Source organism: Pseudorasbora parva, chromosome 3, assembly GCF_024679245.1.
Source record: "Pseudorasbora parva isolate DD20220531a chromosome 3, ASM2467924v1, whole genome shotgun sequence".
Taxonomy (NCBI): Eukaryota; Metazoa; Chordata; class Actinopteri; order Cypriniformes; family Gobionidae; genus Pseudorasbora; species Pseudorasbora parva.
Genome location: NC_090174.1, coordinates 28,597,097 through 28,623,026, shown reverse-complemented (window position 1 = coordinate 28,623,026; position 25,930 = coordinate 28,597,097). Strand labels below are relative to the sequence as shown.

General features: G+C 36.3%; 1 protein-coding gene across 2 annotated transcripts in view; it reads left to right on the top strand.

The window, feature by feature from the left end:
* tmem8b (transmembrane protein 8B) overlaps positions 1-25,930 on the top strand; it is a 183,356-nt gene that overhangs the window by 85,981 nt on the left and 71,445 nt on the right. The window contains exons 3-5 of one of the 2 annotated variants that reach the window (XM_067438293.1): positions 838-1,045; positions 16,397-16,530; positions 19,089-19,357. In XM_067438293.1, coding sequence (XP_067294394.1) covers positions 838-1,045; positions 16,397-16,530; positions 19,089-19,357 — 611 coding nt within the window. Of the gene's footprint in view, positions 1-837; positions 1,046-16,396; positions 16,531-19,088; positions 19,358-24,434; positions 24,710-25,930 lie in introns of those variants that run through there. The other variant, XM_067438295.1, reaches the window with a different exon arrangement.

The window sequence follows — 25,930 nt, the reverse complement described above, 5'->3', positions numbered from 1 at the left end:
TTTATTAATTTGGTCAGTAACCAATTTTTTGAACCATTGGCTTCCATAGTATGGGAAAAATAATAATAATATGGAAGTCAATGGGGTCCCATCAATATTTCATTCTGTTTATGAAATCATTAAAGTCGCCATTAAATTAAAATTGACCATTCTTATTTTTTTATGTTATATTGTAGTGTTTATTATAAATAAACACTACATTTGTGTATTACACTACTACAATCACTACAAACACTACTACAAAGCATTTATCTGTGCACTTCATTATTATTATTTTTTGTCCTCATAATCTTCAGTCAAATACATTAACCTTCCCTCTCCCTTGAAACGACATCTCTTCCTGTCATGTGCTATATGGCGCGAGGTTGGGGCTATTGCTATTGTTTTGTTTTTTGCCTTTATTTTGTTAGCAACGTCTAACTTCCAACAATCCAATCAATTCCAAAAGGATGAAATCCCCAGATATACGTCACAATAGGGGGAAAAAAAAACAACGGCAACTTTCGTGTCATGCGGCTTTAAGGAAAATTGTGTCATTTCTGCCCCACCAGTGGCACCAAATGGAACAGCAGTTAGTTTTTTAAGCACCCCACATGCACTGAACACAATCTCATCCAATGGCGTGAAATGCGGATTACCTGTTTGACATACTAATGTCAGGGTGTTTAAAAACTCATTATTTTTGTAGTTCTGTTTTATGCCAGCTCTAATAGGAAATTCAAGCCTCATTTGCATCACACTGGAACAAAAACAATGACCGTCTCCGTTGTATTTAGTCTCATCCAAATAAACGGTCCACAGCTCGTTTTGAAATGTAACCTTCTCTTTGGTTTGCAGGTACTTCAGGTCAGGAGCGCCACCTGTAATCAACCCCCTCCAGACAATTTTTCCAAAGGACACCATCGTACCAGGCTCCTTCGCTGTCACTTTGACATGGACGCTGCCAAACCGCACCACAGGAGTTTTCAATGTCACCAGCCCCCTCCCTGGAGACTGGTTCCTGGCTGCACACTTACCAAAGGATGAGGGGAAGATCTCTGTCAAAGTGAGTATAAACATCAGGGATAAAGCAGTCAGTGATCACAGGCCCAAAAATTAGGGAATCATTTCCGCTTTTTACATGGGCTAAGCTTGTTGATGATGAAAAGTGCCTTATGCTCATGGTTGTGCATGTACGTTCCTCTCGGCACTTATGCATTTATAATTGAAGCTGCTCACTTCCTCTCAGTCAGTGGGTGGCCTTTATGGGTAGTAATTTAAAAGTGAGCACTGTGATTTCAGAACTTGTCATGAACTTCTTTTTAAAATGTGATTATATATGCGTTTCCTGTCAGAGTGCTCGTTATTTTGCATGGGTTGTAATCTCAGACAATGGCTTTTTTTTCTTTTTTTTGGTAGAATTTCCTGAATATTCTATTATATAGATGACATTATGCTAGGAGTGCATTGTTTTTTTAAAATGGTAAGTTTTCGTATTGTTCACAAAACCACACTTGTCCAAGTTTGATGTATGTCTCTGCAGTATGGAATCATATTTCCGCCTCTGAGTAAAGTATTAAAAGCGTAATTGTGTGGTAAATTGTAGAATTAGAAAGTCATAATGTGAGGTAAAGTCACATTGTGATGTGTAAAACTACATTATGACTTGAGAAGTTACAAATGGAATATATAAAGTGTCAGTTAGGCAATTTTCTTTTATTCGGACCGCCTTGCTTCAGGACACCAAAGCCATTTTCATAAATAGGCAAAAGTTCAAAGTTCAGAGAGCTGCTGTTGTTTAAAATGCATTTTATATAATAAAAAAAGCAATTAATATAAAAAAACAAGGGGTCTATTTTGCATCGTAAGAAATGTGTAAATAATAGCATGTCAGCAGTGGCTAAATTACAGCCTAATAATGCTTTATACCAGTAAACACAAATGTACTGCAGGCTGTAGTATTCTTATTAGTGGCATTACTGCCCAGAGGGAACATTTGAATGGGGGAAAATCAGCCAGAAGAAAAAGTGTTTAAAGCACTCATGCTTCACAGTGGCGACTGAATTCACTTAATGCTTACATATATGGATTGTAAATTCTTTAAAAGAAAGTGCATTCGATGGACAGGACCGTTTCATAAATATATGAAATGGTTGGCTCAACAATGTCATGTGGGAAAAAGCTTTTATTTTTATTTTATAATTTTTTTTACGTTTTACGCATGTTCTGGTTCTTCTTACAAATATAGTGGACTCTATTTTCTTTTTAGAAGTAATGCATTGAACGAATTAAATGAGAGATACAATGAAAGATATAATAGTTCCAATAATTTTTATTCTACAGAAAAGAACAAGACCAGTTGAAGATGTTATTTTTTACATGTTTGTATCATTATTTTTAAAGGATGCCGTCCAAATAATTTTGCCCCCAGTGTATATTACAGGACCCACAATCTTCTGTTCCTGGAATAAAATTGGATATGCCAAAATTCATTTTATGTCTGCCTAACAGAGTTATAACTGGATACATTCCACTAGTTTATATTTGCATGTAGATATGGATAACTAGTTTTCTCTGTTTCATTGAGACTCACATCTGCTTTAATTGTGCTGCCATGCATAATTTAGCCTATATCTGACAGTTCTGTAAAATGGAATAAAAGTGCTATTACAGTCTGGAAAATAGGCCTGAAATATGATTATATGCTTGCTTTTAATTGTATTAGAAAACAACAAAAGCCAAAGTGTGTTTTTGGCCTCTAGCGTGTACATCTTCAAACTGTGCAGGTAAAACATATAAATTAAATTTAGTTTTTAAAGGAATAGTTCAGCCATAAATTAAAATTGCCATAAATTGAATCACCTTCACGCAAATGCTTATGACTTTCTTTTTCTTTGGAAAACAAGTTGAAGGTTCATGAGAAATGTCCAATTTTTGAACAGTTAACTGTTTTGAATTGGTTTCTTTGCAAGGAATCATATTAGTTTACAAACCCAGTTTGAATGATTCGTTCACAGATCAGACTGATCTGGTTCTTGGTGATTCAGCGATTCGGTTAACACTAACTAGAGAGGAACTCAAATTCTATTTCTTGCACTAAGCTAGTATGTGACATCAAAATAATTATATTTGATATTTTATGGTTCTTTTGCATCATTTTTTAAGCTTTAAAGGTTTAGTCCCCATAATTGCTTTAAGATCGAGTGCATGAAATGAAACCTCTCTTTTTATGTTCAGCGGAAGAAAGTCATGTTGGTTTGGAATGAAACAAGAGTGAGTCGGGTGAACTAATCATTTTTAAGTGTCCTCCCTGGTAAAATAAGATCTTTTTAAAACAACATCTTTACAGTGCATCGCATATAAATGAATCTCACATTGGAGTAAACTCCTTACGTTAATTGGAATTCTCACATTCACAATAGCATTACCTCAATCTCCATCCACAATCTTAAAAACTCTCCCTCTGCTGAGATTTGTCCTTCCCTGCTCTCACTTATCTCAGAGCCACCAGCCCTGCACTTACGCCTTTCTCTTTAATTAACTGCAGCAGGTTTGGTGGTGGTGGAGGCCATTCTCCTGGATTAAGAGCAATAATTCTACTCTGTGTACTCCGCTGTAAGGGCACAATTTTCCTCTGAGCCCACAGGGTCATACTGCCAGCCAATTAGACAGAGACAAAGCTTAAAACGACGAAGGCTTTCTCCTTTCTGTTGGTGTGGGGAATGACAGAACCTGTGGAGCAGAAAAGCTCATGGCCGAACCTACTGAGATGGAGTAATTGGAGGAAGTGTGGAAAGCGAGACCATGGTTTCCCTGAGGAATACATTTTTTATTTATTAGTCCTTGTAGTTTAATGGGGGTTATGCTACATAGGATTTCTGTGCAGCTGAAAGGACTGTGAGACTCTGAACTATCACAAATTTACTCTGGCCATCTTGGTAATGTTCACGCTCACCTCATTTTCTGTATGCCGTATTCAATAAGCTCCTATTTACTTAAATCGTTTAGCCAATTTTAGTTTTTCTCCATCATTTAAATCTATTTGCTGAAATCACAATAAAACTGTTTTTTTCAGGCTGGCATTTTAGAGTAAACAAAACCCTATTTAAGGGCAGTTGGCAATAATAATGATAATCAAAAACATCAATCACAGAAATACAACTGACTTTTGTTCTGAAATTAATGAGGATATTTTTAATGAATTATGAGCGATTTCTGTTACTTAATTATAGCTACAAAACTACCACTTGACACTTCAAAATATTCATAAAGAGATCGTAAAACTATTCCATATCAATTGAGTGGTTTAGTCAAAATATATATATATATATATGTAAGAGACTCGATCGGTTTATGATAAACAGATTTAGGCGAACATAAACAGAAGCTCAACTGAACCTGCTTGACGTGCAAGAACAACGTCTTCTTGTGGAAGCTCAAATGTGCTGCGTAACATGAGAATGAACCTCATTGGTTCTTCTGGAAGCTCAAATGTGCTGCGTAACATGATAATGAACCTCATTGGTTCTTGTGGAAGCTCAAACGTGCTGTTTAACATGAGAATGAACCTCATTGGTTCTTGTGAAAGCTCAAACGTGCTGCGTAACATGAGAATGAACCTCATTGGTTCTTGTGGAAACTCAAACGTGCTGTTTAACATGAGAATGAACCTCATTGGTTCTTGTGAAAGCTCAAACGTGCTGCGTAACATGAGAATTAACCTCATTGGTTCTTGTGGAAGCTCAAACGTGCTGTTTAACATGAGAATGAACCTCATTGGTTCTTGTGAAAGCTCAAACGTGCTGCGTAACATGAGAATGAACCTCATTGGTTCTTGTGGAAGCTCAAACGTGCTGTTTAACATGAGAATGAACCTCATTGGTTCTAGCTGAACTCAAATGTGCTGTGTAACATGCACACTTCACTGGAACATGCTTGAGCTTCCGTTGAGTAACATTTATATGTGAACAAAAGCCTAAATTAAATCTGTTCATCAAAGTGACCATGTCTCTTCAGAAAATTTGGACTAAGCCACTCAATTCATATGGATTTGTTTTATGGTCTCTTTGTGAACTTTTTGAAGTGTCAAAGTGGTAGTTGCACTTAGTAAACCGCTACGACCCGTACAAGCCTGTAACTGATTGTCAAGTAACAGCTTGCAGGATCGCAGCTCCGTGGACACATGGTGCACAGAGGTGAATCCCAGCAGAGCAAAGCTGCAGCGGCCCTCAGCAAAGTGCAAGTCTGTTCTCTCAGCTGATGAGCTCCACAGTGTCTGTGAGGCTAATCAGGGAGCAGCCGGACCCTGCTCTACAGGCGCAGTCACAGAAGCAGATGGCCAATTGGAGAGAGAGACAGAGAGACAGAGAGAGAGAGAGAGAGAGTGAGAGACAGAGAGAGAGAAAGGGAGGAAAGGAAGGAAGGAAGGAATGAAGGAAGGAAGGAAGGGGGGGGGGGGGGGGGAGTAAGAGTCAAGCACGCAGTAAAGATCAGCCGGCCGTCTCTGTTGGATGAAGCTGCCACAGTGGATAAGCAGCTACCAGAAGCGGAGCATCCTGACAGTTTGCCTAACTAAACTCTTCGAGTAAATCAATAAACTAATTGGAATCTGTCAGCACTTGGAGATATGTTATCGTTCAGTGCATCTTTGTTGTTTTGGGGTAAGGTCTACACAAGTGGGGAGGGAGGCTCTCAGTTTTGTGTCTGCTTATCTCTGTATTGATTTTTTTTTTTTTTTGTGATAGTGAACAAATCAAAACATATACTATATTTTATGTGCGTCTGATCAGTTGATGCCAATATTCATGTTTAATGAAATGATATAATTCCCAACCGTTCTATAGGGTCTTTTGTAGATTGTGATTGTCTGGGAGGAGGAGAAGGTCAGCCATTTTAGTTAGATAATAATTCATTATCAGTATTCAGTGGTTATGGGTGATGTGTACATTTTTTCCCTCTAAATGTTAAAATCCTCAGTTTGCTTGTTTCATACATTCAGACTTTAAGCCATCTATTGGTTGATTCCAATGGAAATTCACCTTTATTTCTATGCTCCTTTTACAATACTGATTGTTTGAAAGAAGTTTCACACTAATAAACAGGAATATATATATATATATATATATATATATATATATATATATATATATATATATATATATATATATATAATAATTTTTTTTTTTTTTTTTTTTTTTTTTTTTACTTTAAGGTTTAAAGCACCCAACTGCAGAGCATTTTTGAGTTTTCTCAACTTAGTGTTAATAGTTGTACAAACTTTGTTTAAGTTATCTTTTTATCTTGAGTTAACTGCATGTTTTCATTTTAAGTAGTTAAACAAACTTTAAAAGCTGAACTTGTCATCCAAAACATAAGTTGGATTTCTTTACAGTGTAGCCACTTTGGCGGGTTCAATATAATTTCAGTTTACTGCCAAATTAAATGTCAAGACCGTCATATCAATTCAATTACAACTCTTTTTCTTTATTGATTAACTTGCAGTTAGTGAAGGTGGGACAGGCGGAATCTCACTGAATGACACACAACAGAAACGAGAGAGAGAGAGAGAGAGAGAGAGAGAGAGAGAGAGAGAGAGAGAGAGAGAGAGAGAGAGAGAGAGAGAGAGAGAGAGAGAGAGAGAGAGAGAGTGAGAGTGAGAGTGAGAGTGAGAGTGAGAGTGAGAGTGAGAGTGAGAGTGAGAGTGAGAGAGAGTGAGAGTGAGTAAGGGTCGGTTATGGCTTAAGGTTACGTAATCAGGTGGGTAATAACTGGATATGTGTCCGAATAATACGTCCATGCATTCAGCAGCCCATATATACCTGTCTGTCATTAATGTTAATCAAACAACTACAGATGTTGAATAAATGTATACATATTAAATAAACCTTTTGTATCTGAAAAAGATTTGTTTTTAAATGTACTATTGTTTTGTAATCTGCTTCTTTGTTCTTTTATATTGCCTAATAAAATTAACTCTTGTCATATTAAATTTCTCATATTAGCCTATGCTCATGTTTTCCACCCCTTGCCCAGCTGATATACAAAGTCTTGATTTGGGTGGTCATTCTGCATTTGAAAGTTTAAAAGGGTTTTAAATCTTCTAAATTAAGTAAAATGACTCAAAATCAAGTAATTTAAGCATAAAATGTACTTTCCAAACAGCAAAATTGTGGCCAGTGAAAATGCTGAGTGGCTAGTAACTTTGAAAACCTCTAGCCACAGTAGCTTGTGGGCAAAAAAGTTAATGTCAAACCCTGGATATAAGACTCAAATTCTACTTTAAAGCAGCTCCACAGAAGAAAATGGTGCCACTATTCAGTACCTCAATTCAATTTAGTGTTGATTCAGTTCTGTTTAATAACTTTGTAAAGCTCATAAATTATGAAATACAGTTATGCTAGAAATTTGATCTATCAAAATATTGTTGTCTCAACCAATGGCATGACCAATGTTTGAAATGTGTTTGATGTTACAAATCTGTTTGAGAACAGTAATTCGTTTTGATATTTGATTCTATGAGAACAGTGGTGAAAAAAATGGCATACTTCACCTTTTAAGGGACCGTTCACACTCATCATTTAATCATCCTTATGTTGTTCTAAACCAGAATTATTTTTTTTATACATAACCAGTGTTATCCAATGTTGTGTTGACATTTGACTTTAATTGTAACAGTTGATAAATTCATTAAAATATCTTCTTTTGTGTTCCAAAAGAAGGTCATACAGGTTTGGAACAACATGAGGGTGAGTAAATAATGAATTATTGCAATATCTATAGAAATATTATCGCTTTGGTTATTTATTTTTTTCTCTTTCTTTTAGCCAATGACTCAATAAATAAACTCAATAAAGTGTAGAAAGGTGGCGAAAGAGAGTTTGTAACCGCAATTGTACAAAAGTGGAAATTACTGTTGATTAGAACAGGGGTGTTTTCTTTTTCTTCTTTTTACAGAATCCCCCCAAAAAACACCCACATGAATAAGCTAACTTTATTTGTGTGGGAGTAGTGTCTTGCTTTCATCTCCTGACATCTTCTCCAGCCTGATTTGAGCAGCAGTAGTAGCAGCTATGTTTGATGACGAGTGGCAACCAATGAAAAGGTTCAATGTGCCACCTACATTACTAAGTTCACTCAAACAAACAACTTGTTGGAAAAACTGAATTTAATTGAGGGCAGGTTTTCCATTCAATAAATAATTGTGTAGCCCCAACTCACTGTGAAACTAAATATAATTGAGTTGGTCCATCTCAATTTGAGACAATGCAATTGATGTGGTAGAATTCAATTTGATCAAGTACAGTTTAAATGATATTTATATATAAATGATATTAATAATAATAATAATAATTTTATTTATATGCTTGTTAAACTTAAATTAAAAAATTTAATTTGAAAATTTTATAATTATAAATTATAAGCAGTTTCATTCTTCATTATACACAATGTATTTAATGTAAATATAAGAAAAAACTGGGGTCACTCCAGACAGATCAATATGTGCCCACAGCCAAAGCACAGGTGACACTCTTCAGCATAATGGTAACCACAAAGTTCAAAAACATTACAGAAACACCAACATAACAGCAACACCTTTCCCTTTACAGAAAAACACATAAAATAACACTTTAACCCCTAAATTTACTCTCATAATGTAGTCCCTTGCAAAGCATCCTGAGAACTACAGATCCACTGCCCAGTTAGTTGTCAACAAAAAATTATTCATGTAGCTTTAAGACAAATTAATTAAAGGGTTAGTTCACCCAAAAATGAAAATTCTGTCATTAATGCCTTACTCTCTTATCGTTCCACATCTGTAAGACCTCTGTTCATCTTCGGAACACGGTTTAAGATATTTTATATTTAGTTCGAGAGCTTTCTGTCCCTCGAATCCGCGCAGATTCTTTTAAGTTAATGTTAGTTATTTAAGTTATTGTACTGAATTGTTATTTTTGGACCATTTTTGGAATGTTTTTTTTGATGCTTCAAAAAATTCTAAGTAACTGATGTCACATATGGACTACTTTGATGATATTTGTATTACCTTTCTTACATGGAAAGTATACCGGACATTTTTAATGGAGGGACAGAAAGCTCTCGGGGCTAAATATAAAATATCTTGAACTGGTCTTACGGGTGGGGAACGACATGAGGGTGAGTCATTAAGGACAGACATTTTATTTTTGGGTGAACTAACCCTTTAAGCAAACTTCTCTTTAAAATATAGGTTGATTGAACACAATTAAATTAAGTTGACAAAATTGGATGTTTAAGTAAAGTGAACAGAATTTAAATGTGTCATATCTATGAAGGTGTTGAAGTGTCAACCAGATTACTGGTACTAGATTATTTTTGTATATTTACAATATGATATTTGTATTAACATATTACATTTTATTTGAAATATCATGGCTATCGTCAATACCGGTGGTATTGTAACACGTCTAATAAAAAGCGAAAGGGGATTGCTACAACCACCCATCTGTTGATAAAAGTAGGAAAGCAGAACTTTCTGTCATCACTGATTTATTTCTGGACTTGAGAGCTAAAGCGCAGAACAGAAGAGGAGAATTGTGAGAGATGTGTGGGGGAAAACCAGACTTTACCAGTAATGAGACTGTGGATCCCTGCAGTTCTGTTCCTTGACAAATGATAAATGTTTTTCATACCAGGGCAAAAAGCTCTCAACTAAGTGCCTTATATGCTCTGGGTTCATGCACAAGTACTTTTTCAAGTGCAATACAGAGAGAAGCTATTTATGATATATAGATTTATTTATTTTTGACTAGGTGACAGTTGCATTAACAGGCAGACACATGTTTGGAGTCAACATTGATCCTTCATAAATAATAAAGAAATCCTTTTCTCATTGTCCATATGGACTCCTCCTCCTCGTTCCATGTGAGCAGCAGAGATATTATCCCTCGCACAGCTGGAGCCCACATTAGACATGCAAAATGCCTACAACAGTCCGCTATCAATTCTGTGTACTGTTTGGTGCTCTGCACGCTCGCACAGAGGGCTCTAATTATTTCACTAGTTGCTCAAAGTTGCCAAATTTGTGCTGTGAAAAGGGAAGCAATTATTTGCATCCTTTTCTCCCTCTCTTCCTTTTGTCTGCGCGGTGTGTCTGCGCTGGCGCATGAGTTGCAAACATCCCCCCTAATCAAATCAGATCAATGAAGAATTGTAAGGAGGCAGAGGCGTCACGAGTTGACAAATCTCGCATGTCAGACACAATGCAAAAATCACGGGGCGGATGGAAGGGTGCAGGGCGGGCGCACAGAAGCAAGGCCGTGTCTGCCTCCACCAGCACCAGCTGTGCCTGCTTTATGTATGCAGCCATGGACAAACAACAGATGGGGCTCCTTCTTCAGTTTGTTGTTTAATGGTCGCTGTTTTGCTTTTCCATCCGTATTATCCCACCTACAATTCCAATCTGCCATTTTTAGCTAAGAACTGATGTTTCCATTTACTTGCATGCCGACTGTGTAGTAGCAACATTACGTTTTAGGTCAAACGAATCCGTGGCAGAAGGACACTAATACTTAATAAACCTAATATTTACTGACTGAAATACTCGCTTACTGTTTACTACTTCCCTTTGATAGCCATTGTACATTTTAAGAACAATTTTCTCCCTCAGGCAATCTATTCAGTCAATTATTTCGAATTGTATTTTTCATATTTACACTAGTTTGGAGTGAGGATGATTTTCTTTTAAAGAAAATAATAATTTTATTCAGGAACGATGCATCAAATTGATCAAAAGTGACAGTAAAGACATGTATAATGTCAGAAATGTTTTCTATTTTAAATGAATGCTATTCTTTTGAAGTACATTTTAATTGAGTTTTGTGCAAAAAAAAAAAAATGCTGGTATTATATTCTAGGTGTTATAGTCATCTGGGTAGCTTAAATATCAGAAAATGTGCATGTTATGTATACAGTATAACTGTATACAGTAGGAGTAGTGTGCCAGCATGCTAAACATACTGCAGTTTATGAAAAATCTTTTGTTTTTGTAATATGGAAAACTAAAGGATTATTGAAGCTATCATTGCATCGCTCTTTGCCTGTCCATGTAAATCTCTCCCTTATTACCTAGGAGACATTGAGACTATCTTAGTGCTGGTGTATGGCTGCAAAAGTGATTTACAGAACGGTTCATGCTGAAATGAATGAGTCTTCTAATCAAGCTGAGAGCAAATTAGACCTTGATAATACACCAGAGATAATGAGTGACACATGACTCAGAAAGCTGTCTATGAAATGACACCTGCCCAGTGGTGCAAATCCTCCAAATAGACCTTAATGAAATGAGAATGTGTTCTGCCACCATTTTCCACAAATACCTCTAGTGTGTCAAGGCTACTTATGAACCAAAGGCTTTGAGACATAAACATTTAGAGCAAATGATGAAAAATTTGTGGTTTTGATTAGCTGCTGCTTCTGATGTTTACTGCCAAGATGAACGCTACAAAGAATAAATGGTGGATGATTTGCTTACATTTTTAATGGGATGTCGTCAGTACTCTGGCCAGGGAGTCAGCTGCTTCTAAGGTGTCCCGTTGTCAAAATTGCTTGAGTGCATTGAAACTTACAATCCCTTGAAAATTGCCAAAATGCTTCGGCTGCTCATTATATTCGCTTACAAGAAATGTCTGGTAAGCAATGGAACACGACAAATTGTGCAGACATCATTTTTGGCCAGACTGTCATACAAAGAAATCATGTTTTGATAGTTTTTTCGACCTTAGGGTCTTTAAAAATAAATATCCCCCTCCGGATATCACTTTTGGCCACTACTGTGCATGTGTTTAAAGGGTTAGTTCACCCAAAAATGAAATTTATTTCATTAATGACCCTAATTTAGACACTCTTAAGACCTCCGATCATCTTTGGAACACAGTTTAAGATATTTTATATTTAGTCTGACAGCGTATCTAAGTGAATTCACACTATACTGTCCATGTCCAGAAAGGGAATAAAAACATTATCAAAGTAGTCCATATGTGACATCAGTTAGTTAATTAGAATCTCTTGAAGCATCTGAAATACATTTTGGTCCAAAAATAACAAAAACTACGACTTTATTCAGCATTGTCTTCTCTTCCAGTTTGGTTTTAAATTCTCAAATAAAGATTCAAATGGTTGTAAATCAGCATATTGATTGTCACATATGGACTACTTTGATGATGTTTTTATTCCCTTTCTGGACATTGACAGTATAGTGTGCATTTACTTCCATACGCTCTTGGACTAAATATAAATATCTTAAACTATGTTGGTAAGATGAACGGAGGTCTTACGGGTGTGGAACGACATTACGGTGAGTCATTAATGAAAGATTAATGAAAGACCATTTTTGGGTGAACTAACCCTTTAAAGGACAACTCCAGTGAGAAATGAACCTAGGGGTAGTTAGCAGATGTTACAGAGTAGATCATTCTCTGGGATGCGTTTTCATGAAAATCGAATGTAAAGAGTTTTATCTTCAAAAACAGATTAGCTTATAATGCTTGTCTATGGGGCACAGAGTAGACACAGGGTGGTAAAATTAAATCACTAGTTAATACCACTAACAAGGCTCAAAATAGCCTCACACTAACACGGCAGCATAATGAGGGTCCCTACATGCAAACCGAAGCATTGCGAACTTTGTAAGTGTACAAACAGTTTAATAAGAAGATACTTTATAAACATAGTGCCTTACGTGTTCACGGACAGGCACCATCTGGGAAAAAAGTCTCGACGAATCGATCCACGAGCGCTGTTCTAAGTGAGCTGGTCGATAGGAATTAAGTTTGTAAAATGTAATAACATGGGCATTTTTATTTTTATTTATTTATTTTCTCTGTTACGTTCAGTGCTTTCTTCCGGAAAAACGGACCATATGAGATTCCAAGTCACAGTTCGTCACTTAGCACAGCGTTCGTGTTTCGATGAGTCAAGACTGTTTTCCAAGATGGCGCCTGTCCGTGAACACGTAAGGCACTATGTTTATAAAGTATCTTCTTATTAAACTGTTTGTACACTTACAAAGTTCTCAATGCTTCGGTTTGCATGCAGGGACCCTCATTATGCTGCCGTGTTAGTGTGAGGCTATTTTAGCCTTGTTAGTGGTATTAACTAGCGATTTAATTTCACTACTCTGTGCACCATAGACTAGTGTTATGAGCTAATCTGTTTTTAGAGATAAAACTCTTTACATTCGATTTTCATGAAAACGCATCCCAGAGAACGATCTACTCTGTAACCATCTGTTAATTACCCCTAGGTTCATTTCTCACCGGAGTTGTCCTTTAAGGTCTAAATTCCGTTAAATATACTTACATGAATGTTTTGTTATATCGATAATGTTTTTGAAAGAGTCTCACCAAGGTTGATTTTCTTTGATGAAAAATCTCACGGCAGTTTGTATGTATTTTTTACGAGGTGGCTAATTCACACTATTTGATGAGTTGCCCAATTCGTATGATTTCGTACGAATGACCCACCCTTAAGCAAATCCTAAACCTACCAATCACTGCGGTTTAGACAAATCATATGAAGCTAAGGTCGTTCGTACGAATTAGCCACTTTGTACAAATATGTACGAATTGGTTGTGAGATAGAGTTAGTAAAATTAGTAAGTGTCACATGATCCTTTACAAATCATTCTAATGCACTGATTTGGTGCTCAAGAAACATTTCTTATCATTATCAGTCAACTTATTTGTTATTTTAACACATCACATGGCATTGGATAAAAACAATTGAACAGTTCCTACAGCAAGTCACAAGAACTAAACGACAACAGTAAAAAAGGACATTAAATACAGACAATAGTATAAGTGCAAAGAATAAAAATAGGATTATCAATATATAATAAAGTGATCAATGTTGAAAACAGTGATATTTGGGGACCATTATACTTTTTTTTCTGGATTCTTTGATAAATATAACCAAGTTTTTTATAAATGTAACATTTTTTTATTTATGTGAAAGTCTTTACCTTCATTTTTTTGATCAAATTAATGCATCCTTGCTGAATCAAAAGTATATATAAATCTTGCTGACTACAAACGGTAGTGTACTTACATCTATTTTGCTTAACTAAAAATGCTTATGAATGCTTATTTTACTGCAGTTTTCAACAGCTACTCTACACAGTGGTGTACCAGATATGTTTTACCGCTCAGTGTCATAATCGTGCCATCAATGTCCCAGTGTTTAGTGGATGAAGAATTATGGAGATTGAAAAATTACGTTTTTTTGTGTGTGCGTGTCTTTGTAAATGAAGGTCTATCTAATTATAGAATGACACCAAACCCACATCATAATTATTCACACAACACTGCAAGCCAATTAGCTCTTTCCGTTGCCCTGCCCCCTGTCTTCAGTATTGGAAGTAGCCATCACCACTGACAACTGTCTTGGTTATTGTTCAACTGCATTGAACTGACAGATGCGGCAGCAGACTCTCTCTCCCTGCCTACCTTATGAAGTAATAACATGGCTGACTGACCTCAACAGGAAGCCAGCAGTGATATGCGGTTGACATTCGACAGCGCTGTGGGTAGAAAAAGCCAGTGAAAATGACCCCACATATCTGGCTGTTGTCCAGTACAAATGATAGAAAAAGAGGAATGTGCTCTCTGGAAAGATAATGTATTTTTTATTTTGAATGAATCATAGATATTTAATACTTGTATGTATGCCAAGATTGGGTTTCTCTGTGTGAAGATGGTAAGAAAAGAGGTTGGCTGAGTGGAGAGGAGGAGTTGTAATACGGCATTCGACAATGATGAATGTGTTTAGGGCAGGAGTACCTGCGTGAGAGAAGCTGAGGTTTCCATGATGAAATGCTGCATTGTAATTTGCCAGTGTGTGCCATAATAAATAAAAGCTCTTGGATTCTCCCACCTCCTCTCTGTCTTTTATCCCTCCACATCCCCTTTCCACACCCCAAGTCTACATGCAATTGCACTGTGAAAAATGTCTGTGAATCTATACAACTCATCAGATCTTTAATTAGAGCGAATGCCACAACATCTGTCATATGCTAAAATCACTGCGGTTTTCACAGCTACGAATTTCTTGATAGTACTACCAACTGGGATCCTGTAAAGGTGAAAACAAAACTGTAAATAAACTGTAGATATCAGTGACATTTAATTTACACTACTGTTCAAATGTTTGGGGTCGGTAAGATTATGTATTTTCCCCCAAGTCTCTTATGCTCACCAAAGCAGCGTTATTTTGATTAGAAATACAGTAAACACAGTAATATTGTAAAATATTATTATAACTTTAATATTATGTATTAATATTTGTTTTAAATGATGCAAAGCTGAAGTATCATTATAGTTTTCAGTGTCACATGATCCTACAGAAATCATTGTAATAAGCTGATTTTGTGCCAAGAATATTATTATTTATTATTATTAGATTTATTAGATACATTTTTTTTTTGGAAACCTGTTAAATATTTTTTTCAGGACTCTTTGACAATTGGAAAAAAATTCTAAAGAACAGATGTGAAATAGAAATGTCTTTACTGTCTCTTTGATTAATGTAATGTCTCAATGCTAAATAAATGTATTCATTTATTAAAAATAAAAAAAAATATTTGAAAGAGGGGAATTTTTATTTTATTTTTAATGGTAATGTTTGTTATATTATTTACACGGGTGCTGGATTTAAGACACAACACCTTACACTTTCAACAAGCAACCATTTTCAAGCGACCAAATATCAGCAACATTTTTTGACAAATCGTTTTATGTCTGGCATAATCAGATTCAGCAAAATAAGTGCCTAAAATTTCCATGTGCTCTATATTATTATTTTTGTTATTCATGACTTAATTCCCAACACTCTTCTTTATATTCTCAAAAAAGAGAAAGTGTTCCTGCCCATTTAAAATGAATCACTTAATATGTTGTATTCCTCCTTTTTAAGTCAATTTGCATAAAAGTGTCTGCTATATAAGGAAAATGTAAAGGAGAATGTAAAGGATAATTCATACATGCAGGCCATTGGTTGGATACTTGTTTGTAAAAATGGCAGACAGCTCAAAATATTTTATCTGAATTATTCACCAAGTGGAGAAATTACAATAGTGTTTGATCTTTGTGAAGTCTGAGGTGGGAGTTGTTGTGCAGTTGGGCATGAGAAATATCACAGCAATTCATCAGAAGTGATGCAAATACAATGACAGTTTCCCTCCATTTGAAGTGATCATGAGGCTCTCTCAGTGGGAGTTGCCCTTCTTCCACAAGCATTTCCATATCATGATGTTCATGCAATATATATATGTGTTTTGTTGTGATACTGTATTTCATGGCTCACTTCACTTCATTTGAAGAAGGATACTGAGAGGATTTAGCCTGCAACTAATCCATTTCCTGTTTGTTTCACTATGTTTGTGCAGGGTCTTCATGAGGAATGTCAGTACCTCTTTCAGCCTCAGCTCATTGTTCAGAGGCTCATTGGGATATCGGTGCTGTATCCTGGTTACTTCATTGACCAAATGATTCCTCTTCACAATAGATCTGTACTTTACAAGTGAGTGACTAATTTTAAGGAAACACACACACACACACACACACACACACACACACACACACACACACACACACACACACACACACACACACACACACACACACACACACACACACACACACACACACACACACACACGCGTTTGTTTTTGTGACATATGGGGACATTCCTTATAGGGGTAATGGTTTTTATATTGTACAAACCGTATTTTCTATCTCCTTACACTGTTCCTGCCCCTAAACCTACTCATCACAGGAAACATTCTGCATTTTTACTTTCTAAAAAAAATTCATCCTGTATGATTTATAAGCATTTTGAAAAGTGGGGACATGGCCAATGTCCTCATATTTCACCCTCTCCCTGTAATACCTATGTCAAACCCATGTCATTATACACATTTGTGTCCTCATATGACACAAAAACACAAACACACACACACACACACACACATACACACACACACACATACACACACACACACATACACACACACACACACACACACACACACACACACACACACACACACACTGTGGTTTACTATCTTTGCGGGGTCTCTCCATAGACGTAATGTTTTTTATACTGTACAAACTCTATTTGCTTACACTAAACCTACCCATTACACAAAACTTTTGGCATTTTTACATTTTACAAAAACATCACTTAGTATTATTTTTAAGCTTTTTTTCCTCAAGGGGTCCAAAAATTGCCCCCATACGGACACGGATTTCAGATATTGCCATTATTGTGGGGACATTTTGTCCCTGTAATAAAGTTTTACCAGGATCCACAAACACATACAAAGAAAAGAATACTTTTAATTATCAAGGGTGCATTAAATAGATCAAAAGTGACAGAAAAGACATTGATAATGTTATAAAATATTATATATAAAATACTATTTCAAGTAAATGTTGTTATTTTTAAGTTTATCCACAAATATATTAATGCTTACATTGATAATAATATGAAATGTTTCTTGAGAAGCAAACCATCACATCAAGAAGGATCGTGACACTGAAGAATGGTGTAATGATGCTGAAAATTGAGCTTTTCCATTACATTTTAAAATATATATTCAAAAAGTAAACACTTATTTTTGATTAAAATAATATTTCACAGTTTTACTGTAATTTTGATATAAATAAATGCAGCCTTGCTGAGCAAAATATCTTATTTGTCAATTTTTATTTTATTTTAAAGCATTAAACATCTTACTGACCCCAAACTCTTGAAAAAATGGTGTAATAACTACCATGCTATTCCAAACCTATGAATAAATCAAATCTTTTGTTGTGTTTTTTTTTTTTTAAATGTGAACATTTCTACTCTATTGGTGCCTTCTTGCAGACTTCCACACATCTTTCCTTATCAGATACACAAACGCACACACCGTGCAGTTCTCTCACCTTCTCTCTCTCCTCTTTGTGCTTTCAACACTTTACCATTCCACACACATCCTTCTCTCAAGCTACCCTCCATTTCAGGCTTCTACTCTCATTAGGTTCAGATATTAAAGCTCTCCTCTCAATTAGCAAATAAAGTCTTTCTAAATGAAAAAGAGGAAAATGGAGGAGGGAGAGGTGATGAAATGCATCCATAAACAACAGGCAGAAAAGACCTTGAGCGCTGGACATTATGAAGATAGGCTTTTTTGGTGTCATTAAAAGTGTGGTTTTCTCAGAACATTTCAGAAGCCCAATAAATTGCATATTGTAAGATTTGAACATTAGCTGTTTAATGGATGTATGGATATTAGTATACACTTCTAGTATATAGGATGTCTGCCTCATGAAATAACTTAATGTGTATGAAGAAATAGGAATCTTCTTAAATGTAATAAAATCCAGTGGACTATGCTTAATATGGACATAAAACATAGCTCTTGTTATTGAGACTGACAAAGATTAAATTAAGTTTTTATAAGAAGTTGTATTATTCAAACTAGGACATACTATGTAATCAGTTGTGAAATGCAAAACAATGCTGCATAAAATTGGAAGAAGGGATAAATTAACCATGCAATCATTTTTTAAGGTTTTAATTTCAAGGCAAATTTCAAAGATCAAGTTTTTCCTCAAAGCAAGGCACTTTTTCTCCCCAAAGTAATATAGCGGATCTGTAAACAAATTGAGTTCTGTTTGATCGAGCAGTTGGTGTGCTGTTCGTATTGTTAATTATCAAAGACCAACAGACAGAATTGCGTCATGGCCAAAAAAAATGTAGTTATTAATTATTTATTCTAATTTCACAGTTGTTCTCCATCTCTGTTCAATTAAAAAGGGCAACTTGCATTAGCTTCCTGATTAGTTTTTATTGATGTAGAAAATTAAGACCAAGTGATATCACTTCACTGTTTAATGCATTTGCAACAAATTTGCTGAAATGTGCTGAAGCTGAAAGTTCTCCTGAGAGTACAAAAGCACACTCGCATTCAAATGTTACCTTGGCATTTCAATAAGCGTACTAATTTTGTTCTTTGCATCTCATGAGACTGCTGCAGTCAGTGTAGCTTTCAAGCAGATGTCCTCTACATTTCTCTTCCTTGTACCTGGCAGAGTGTTCATCCCAAACTACATCTCTCGGCTGAAGGTACAGCTTGTGGACTGCAATATAAAGAACAGGAGCGGGGAAAGCTGTCCGGTTCTGCTGAAGATCCGCTCGAGGGCCCCGCCGGTGCATAACTCCAGCGCTATGGACTGCAGAGAAAACGTGCCCTGTGAGCTAGAGGTCCCACTGCCATCCTGGGAGCAGTGGTACTATATTTTGGTGGAGCGTTACCTCAGTAGCTCAGATGTCTACTTTCGTATTGGAGTTCAGGTTAAAGGTAAGCACTTGTTTTAAAGAGGCCCTTTCTTGATTTTGTTTTTGGGGTCTACTGCTGTAGATTAGGTTTTCATGCTTGAATGGCCAAACCACAATGGGATTATTTTTCACATATTTAACATTGTTGCAGCACCTCTTTCCCCAGTCTGTCAGTATCGCTCTGGGATGTGTTTCCCGAAAGCATCGTTAGCCAACTATGGTCGCAATTTCCGCCGTTATCAATAGAGTTCAACAAGTATTTCCCATAGTTCCAACAAACATTCACAAACAGTATCACAAACAGAGTGGTTGGAATGACAGCTCTCAAACTGTGGTTAGAAGCGTAGTTTCTTTGCATGATGTGGACTTAAAGGGTTAGTTCACCCAAAAATGAAAATTTTCTTGTTAATTACTTAACCTAATGTCGTTCGACAACCGTAAGACCTACGTTCATCTTCAGAACACAAATTAAGATATTTGTGTTGAAATCCGATGGCTCAGACCGGCTCAGAAAGGCCTTCATTAGGTGCTTTTACATGGAGCACTGTAATCGGTCTAAAAGTCCAATCTGAATGAAATTGCTTCATATAAACACCTAAATCGGAATAAAAATGCCCAAACCAAATGAAATTGTAATCGGTTTGAGAAGGGTGGGATAAACCTTTTCATGAACTGATCAAATGAAAAATATAACCATGTAAACGACCTGACCTGATTACTTTTCAGTGTGCGTCCTTATATGACGTGATACACAGCGGGTGCCTTCACCACTGAGGGCTGTAATGTTGAGAGGAAAGTTCATTTTTCTGAGGGGTAAACTTTTTATTGTGTTAGAAGTTATGAAGATAATGTTGGCATAATGATACAGACATAGCCTGGCTACATCCTCTCATCTTGACAGCGTTTGTCCCAGGCACTTTTTCTCTTCCACTGCGCCTGACAGATGAATACATTTTTTTGAGATGATTACACTTTACAATAAATAAATAGCTTATATAAAACCGTCTACGTACTGTATGCCGTTAAGAGTTGCTATGGCATCCGTGAACACATTCAGCTGCTGGAGAGGACAGTGTCGACATTTCTGATGCGGCAGACAAACTGCTCTGTGATGATTGCGATTGAAGTCAGCACATGTAAACCCCAGATCGGTTTAGATAACGTCTCGTGTCAACAGTCCACTGAATATTTCAATCGGAATTATTTGAATCGGAATGACAAAAAAGTGTGCATGTAAACGTAGCTACCGACACCAATGTCATTTCCTCTCTCTAAAGGAACTCCAGTAAAAGGCACTAAAGACGTCGTTATCTCACTATACAGTGATTGTACAATCATTTTATGAAGCAACGAGAATAGTTTTTGTGGGCAAAAAATAAATAAATAAATAAGACTTACATAGTGATGGCCCGAATTCAAAACAAAGTTTCGAATGTTATAAATCAGCATATTGATTAATGATTCGGATCACCAATGTCACATGATTTCAGCAGTTTGACACGCGATCCGAATCATGAATCAATCCGCTGATTCATAACGGTTCGAAACTTTGTTTTGAATTCGGGCCATCACTATATAAGTCGTTATTTCGTTTTTTTGCGCACAAAAACTTTTCTCGTCGCGTCATAAAATTATTGTACAATTGTTTTATGTTTTATTGTTTTATTTAGAATATAAACAAATGTAATGTCTTTTAGTTTGGTCGAGATTTAAAGCAACATTTTTGAAGAGTGCTCATGTGCGTACATGCTCTAGTATGCAAGAACGAGCTGATGATTTGATTTACTCCTTAGATCCCAATGTCTGTAATTTATAGCAAAAGTCTAGCATTAATTCGATTTTAAAAGGATTTATCAAAAGCATTTATTACTCCACCACCTGCATGAAATCATTAACCAACTTGGTTGAGCAACAAAATGTGTGACCGTTCCGGAAAAAAGTAATGACTAGCTAGTTGATTTTTGTAATGAGGCACCGTAATATGGTAGTTATGCAGCAAGTTACATTGTTGAACTGGAAACACACCCCTGTTGTGCAAAGTGCATGTAATTTTACTAAATAAATTAATACATTTATTTATTTATTTATTTAATATTTAATTAAATAAATGATTACATTAATAAATTACTTATTTAATTAATTATTTAATTATTCCAGAATAAACTGGTACATTTAATTTTTGTTTTATTGAAATCATTATTTATTGAATTATTTCTTTTTGAGTAATTTGGTCCTCCATAATATCATAAATGCAGCATATTATTATGTAAAACGGCTTTTTGAAAAAGCACTTTTAATAATGAAAAATGTGTGTGTGGAAGAGGTAATTGGGAAATATATTAAACAATAAATGTTGTGTTTTCATGTAATTTTACTAAATAAATAGATACATTTATTTATTTAATTAATATTTATTTAATTAATTAATTATTTTAGAATAAACTGGTACATTTAAATTGTTGTTTTATTGAATTCTTTTTTATTGAATTATTTCATTTTGGTCCTCCATACTGAAATTATTTAAATAAGAAATATTATAACTAAATGATTTTAGACGAGAACTCAAGACTACAATCAAGGTGTTTCAGAACAGTGCTTACTAATATAGAGAATAACATAGATATAGATATATAATATAATATAACATAATATATCATTTATATATAATATAGAGAATAATCCAGATGTGTGACTTTGTGCTTTGTAGCTTTCCAGACCTTTTTCATGCTCAGACAGGAACATTATATAGTACAGAAAATTGAAAATCAAAAAAAAAAAAACATTAAAAAAGCATAAAAGGTCCTTTTTAAACTTTGAAGTTTTAATTGGAATAATTATGACTAGAACCACAAATTAAAATGACATAATTGAGCGATCATACTGTCTAATTGTTCCATCCTCCACAAGAATCACGGTGTATCTTCTCTGTTTCTCATTCTTTGTCGCGGTCTAGGACTTTGCAAAGCCTTTAGCTCTGTGTGAACATACAATGGCTCCAAAAAGTTTTTTAGACACAGAATCCTTGTCTAAATTACATAGAAAACAACTATCAAACAATGCTGCAAACAAATTATGATTTTTTTGTGTGCATTTTGCAGCTTCTCTTTTCTTTTTTTAAATGACTTCTGTGCCAAAGGGTGTTGAATTTTGGATGTGTGGAGTTTCTCTCTGTTTCACTGGAGGTTATTATTATAATTTTTTTATATTTTTTTTACTATATTAGATTAAATTACCAGCATCTTATTGCCTGAAACTGGGAGAATTTAGGGATATGAATCCTTATTGTTTATTGTGTAATGAACACACAATGCAGTATAATCAATATTCTGGATTCTGACATATCATTAACAATAGGCTTTCCACCGGTAACAGGAAATCACACTAAATGAATAAGTGCACCTGGTACCATATTTTGTAGGAAGTGTTCGGGGGCACATTACTGGATGCCATTGCCAATAAATTCTCTGATTTGGTGGTGGCCTGTAGTGCTTTCGGTTGCAACAATCCCAGAAGATTCTGGTGGTAATATTTAGTCACAAATGAGAGGACAACAGCTTGCTGGTTTAAACCAGGCTTCGTTAATACTTTATTGGGATTCATCGGTACAAATGTTACAGGCATATGGCTCCAAGTCATTGTTTGGTTTCAGCATTGCGATGAATTGCATCTGAGCATATCTGGAATGTATTCAGACTTCACTGCTAGAAGGGTTTGTACAAAGACAGGTGCCCCAGGTGGAGTTGGAAAATTAAAGTGTGTTTAGATAGACAGGCTTTGTTATCTATCTCGGTGACAAATTAGAACTTCATTGGACTCAGGTGAGGACCCTGTCATGTTTTGGAACCTCTGCCTTTTTTCTGCCTGATGTTACAATGAAGTGTTGATGAATTCCGTACTTTTCCGTGTCTTGAGTCGTCGTGATAAATATGGCAATTGGGCTGCTCGCAAAGTGTGAAATAAATGGGAGACTCAATTTAGTCACTTGGACCGTATCATTGCAGCATCGGGAAGATGCACACTCACCTTAAAAGACTTGCTTTGAGTCAAATTGACTCTTTCTGCTTAAAATCAGTACATTATGTTTCGAATTGCACAGTTGTCTTTATGGTATACTGATGAGGCAAAGCATTATGACCAGTCATGGGTGAAGCGAATATCAATGTTACTCTCCTAACAAGGCCACATATTAAGGTCTGGGTAATTTAGAAGGCAAGAAAGCAATCGGTTATTGTAATCAATCTGTTGGATGCAGGAGAAATGGACAGGAATAAAGAGATGAAGAATTTAACAACAATGGTCTATGGAGGGATAAACCACAAACTGGTGATAGGATGTTGAGCGCCCAAGGCTCATCGATGCGTGAAGATGAAGGCTGCCCCGTCTGGTCCAAGCCAACAGGTCTACTGTGGCACAAGTCTCACAAAATTGTAAACCTGCATGGGAGAAATGTGTTACAACACACAGTACATAACACTCTGCTGCGTAGCCACAGATTAATCAGAGGGCCTATGATGACCCTGTCAATAGTGCCTAAAATTGGCATGCGAGCATCGGAATTTACCTTGGAAAAATGGAAGAAGGTTGTCTGGTCTGAAGAGACCCATTTTCTTTTATGACACATAGGTTGTCCACGTTTGTGTGTCCCTTTTACCTGAAGAAGTTATGCACTGCGGGACAACGACAAGCCGGTGGAGGGAGTGTGATGCTCTGGGCCATGCTCTGCTAGGAAACCCTGGTCCAGCCATTCATGTTAATGTAAATTTGACACATGCCACCTTCGTTTTCTAAGTGGCCTCTATCAGCAGGATAACGCACCCTCCCACAATGCACACATTGTTTAGGAATGTTTTTTGGATCGTGATGAAGAGTTCAAGGTGTTGCCCTGGCTTCTAAATTACCCAGATTTCAATCTAAATTGAGCATTTGTGGGATGTGCTGGACCAGTGTAATCCTCAGTGGCTCCACCTTGCAACCTACAGGACTTGAAGGATCTGCGGATGCCAGATACCGGGACACCTTCAGGGTCTTGTACAGAGTCCATGCCTCAGTGGGTTGGCACTGTTTTGGCAGCATGCGGAGGACTAACAACATATTAGGCATAATGTTATATGGCTCATCCATGTATGTTCATATCACCTGCTTTTGGACAGAATATCTGATTGGATATTAGTTTTTAAATATTTCTATCCTGCAGAATGTCTCTATTAAAACAATATAATGTCCCCCTTCACAGAAGTGACACATTTAGCAAACCCCACCCACATACCTTGTTCTCTCATTTTGTCTGAGGTTTTTCCTCCACATCCTGCGGTGCAGCAGAATCCCTGCCTTTGTTACAGCCTTGATGCCAAGGGATGTTGGCGCTGATGGCTCGGTAAGAGGGGATGAAGGGGAGGGCCATTGATGTTCAATGAGGCTGAACAGTCTCAGACCAGCTTAGATAAAGCACTCACAGGGGGAAACAATTGGCCATGATGAGACGGTGTACCTGCGGAGAGCATTATCTGTGTGTGAGGAGCGGAAAAAAGAAAATCCTGTCTAGCAAGGAGTTATTGCAGTGACGTTCTGTCACATTCAAGGCTGAGAGTCAATTGTTGTCACTGTTGTCGCTATTTGCTGCATTTATAAAGGAGGAGCAAAGTCTTTTTTTTTTTTGCTCAGTGAATTTGGGCCGTCAAAAGATTACAACATTACAATAGATTAAAAATACCAGGATTTTAGCTTTGCTGATTATTTAGTAAGTGATCGCACATTCTCTCATTCCTTTTTGATGCATTCAGTCCTCTTTTCATGGAATAGATCAACTTAATAAGTGCCAGAGATTGCATTACTTGCCTACAGCAGTCCTTGGGAGGTTTTTGCATTAACAGTGTTTTTGCTCCTAGGTGATATTTCATGTTTGTTGTTGATGATTACTTTTTTTTAATGCAAAGACTGCAGATGAATGTGTTTGTTAAAAGTAAAACGACTTTCTGATAATTTGTCCCTGGCTTTGTTTTTAAAACATTCAAATGGAAGCATCAATGTCATGCATACTAATTTCAGTTGAAGTTAATGCAGTTTTATGGAAGCATACACACGTTATGATGGGTGTTTAAGCTTAAGTGTCTCACTATACCTTTGTTCACCTATTATTAGTAACACTTATTATATAATTGTGGCTAATCCAGTGACCCGAGAGCACTGCAATCAAGGTAACTAGTAGATATAATCTATCACTGTCATTCATTTCCCCTCTGTTCTATTTTTCACCATTTGTGATGGTCCATACCCTGTATCATATGACCTTGTAGTATCACCTGTGTCTGAAGATTTTGGTCAGCGCTTCTGTTCGGCTTAATTCAATTATTCTGAACCCAGCTCCCCTTACCTTGATCAATTTCACTGAACAGCAGATACTGGCCGGCTGCCATCTCTCTCCCATCTTCCAAGCTGGCCTGACTCTTCATGTCCTTCCTTTGCGGTCTCTCTACACCATTCAGTTCTCTTTATGTTCTTAATGGAGAGAACAGACCATTTATAAGTTTAACAAGAACCGTCGTTGCTGTGTGGATAGAATCCATTTCCTCTCAGCTATTTCCACAACAGACTTGCT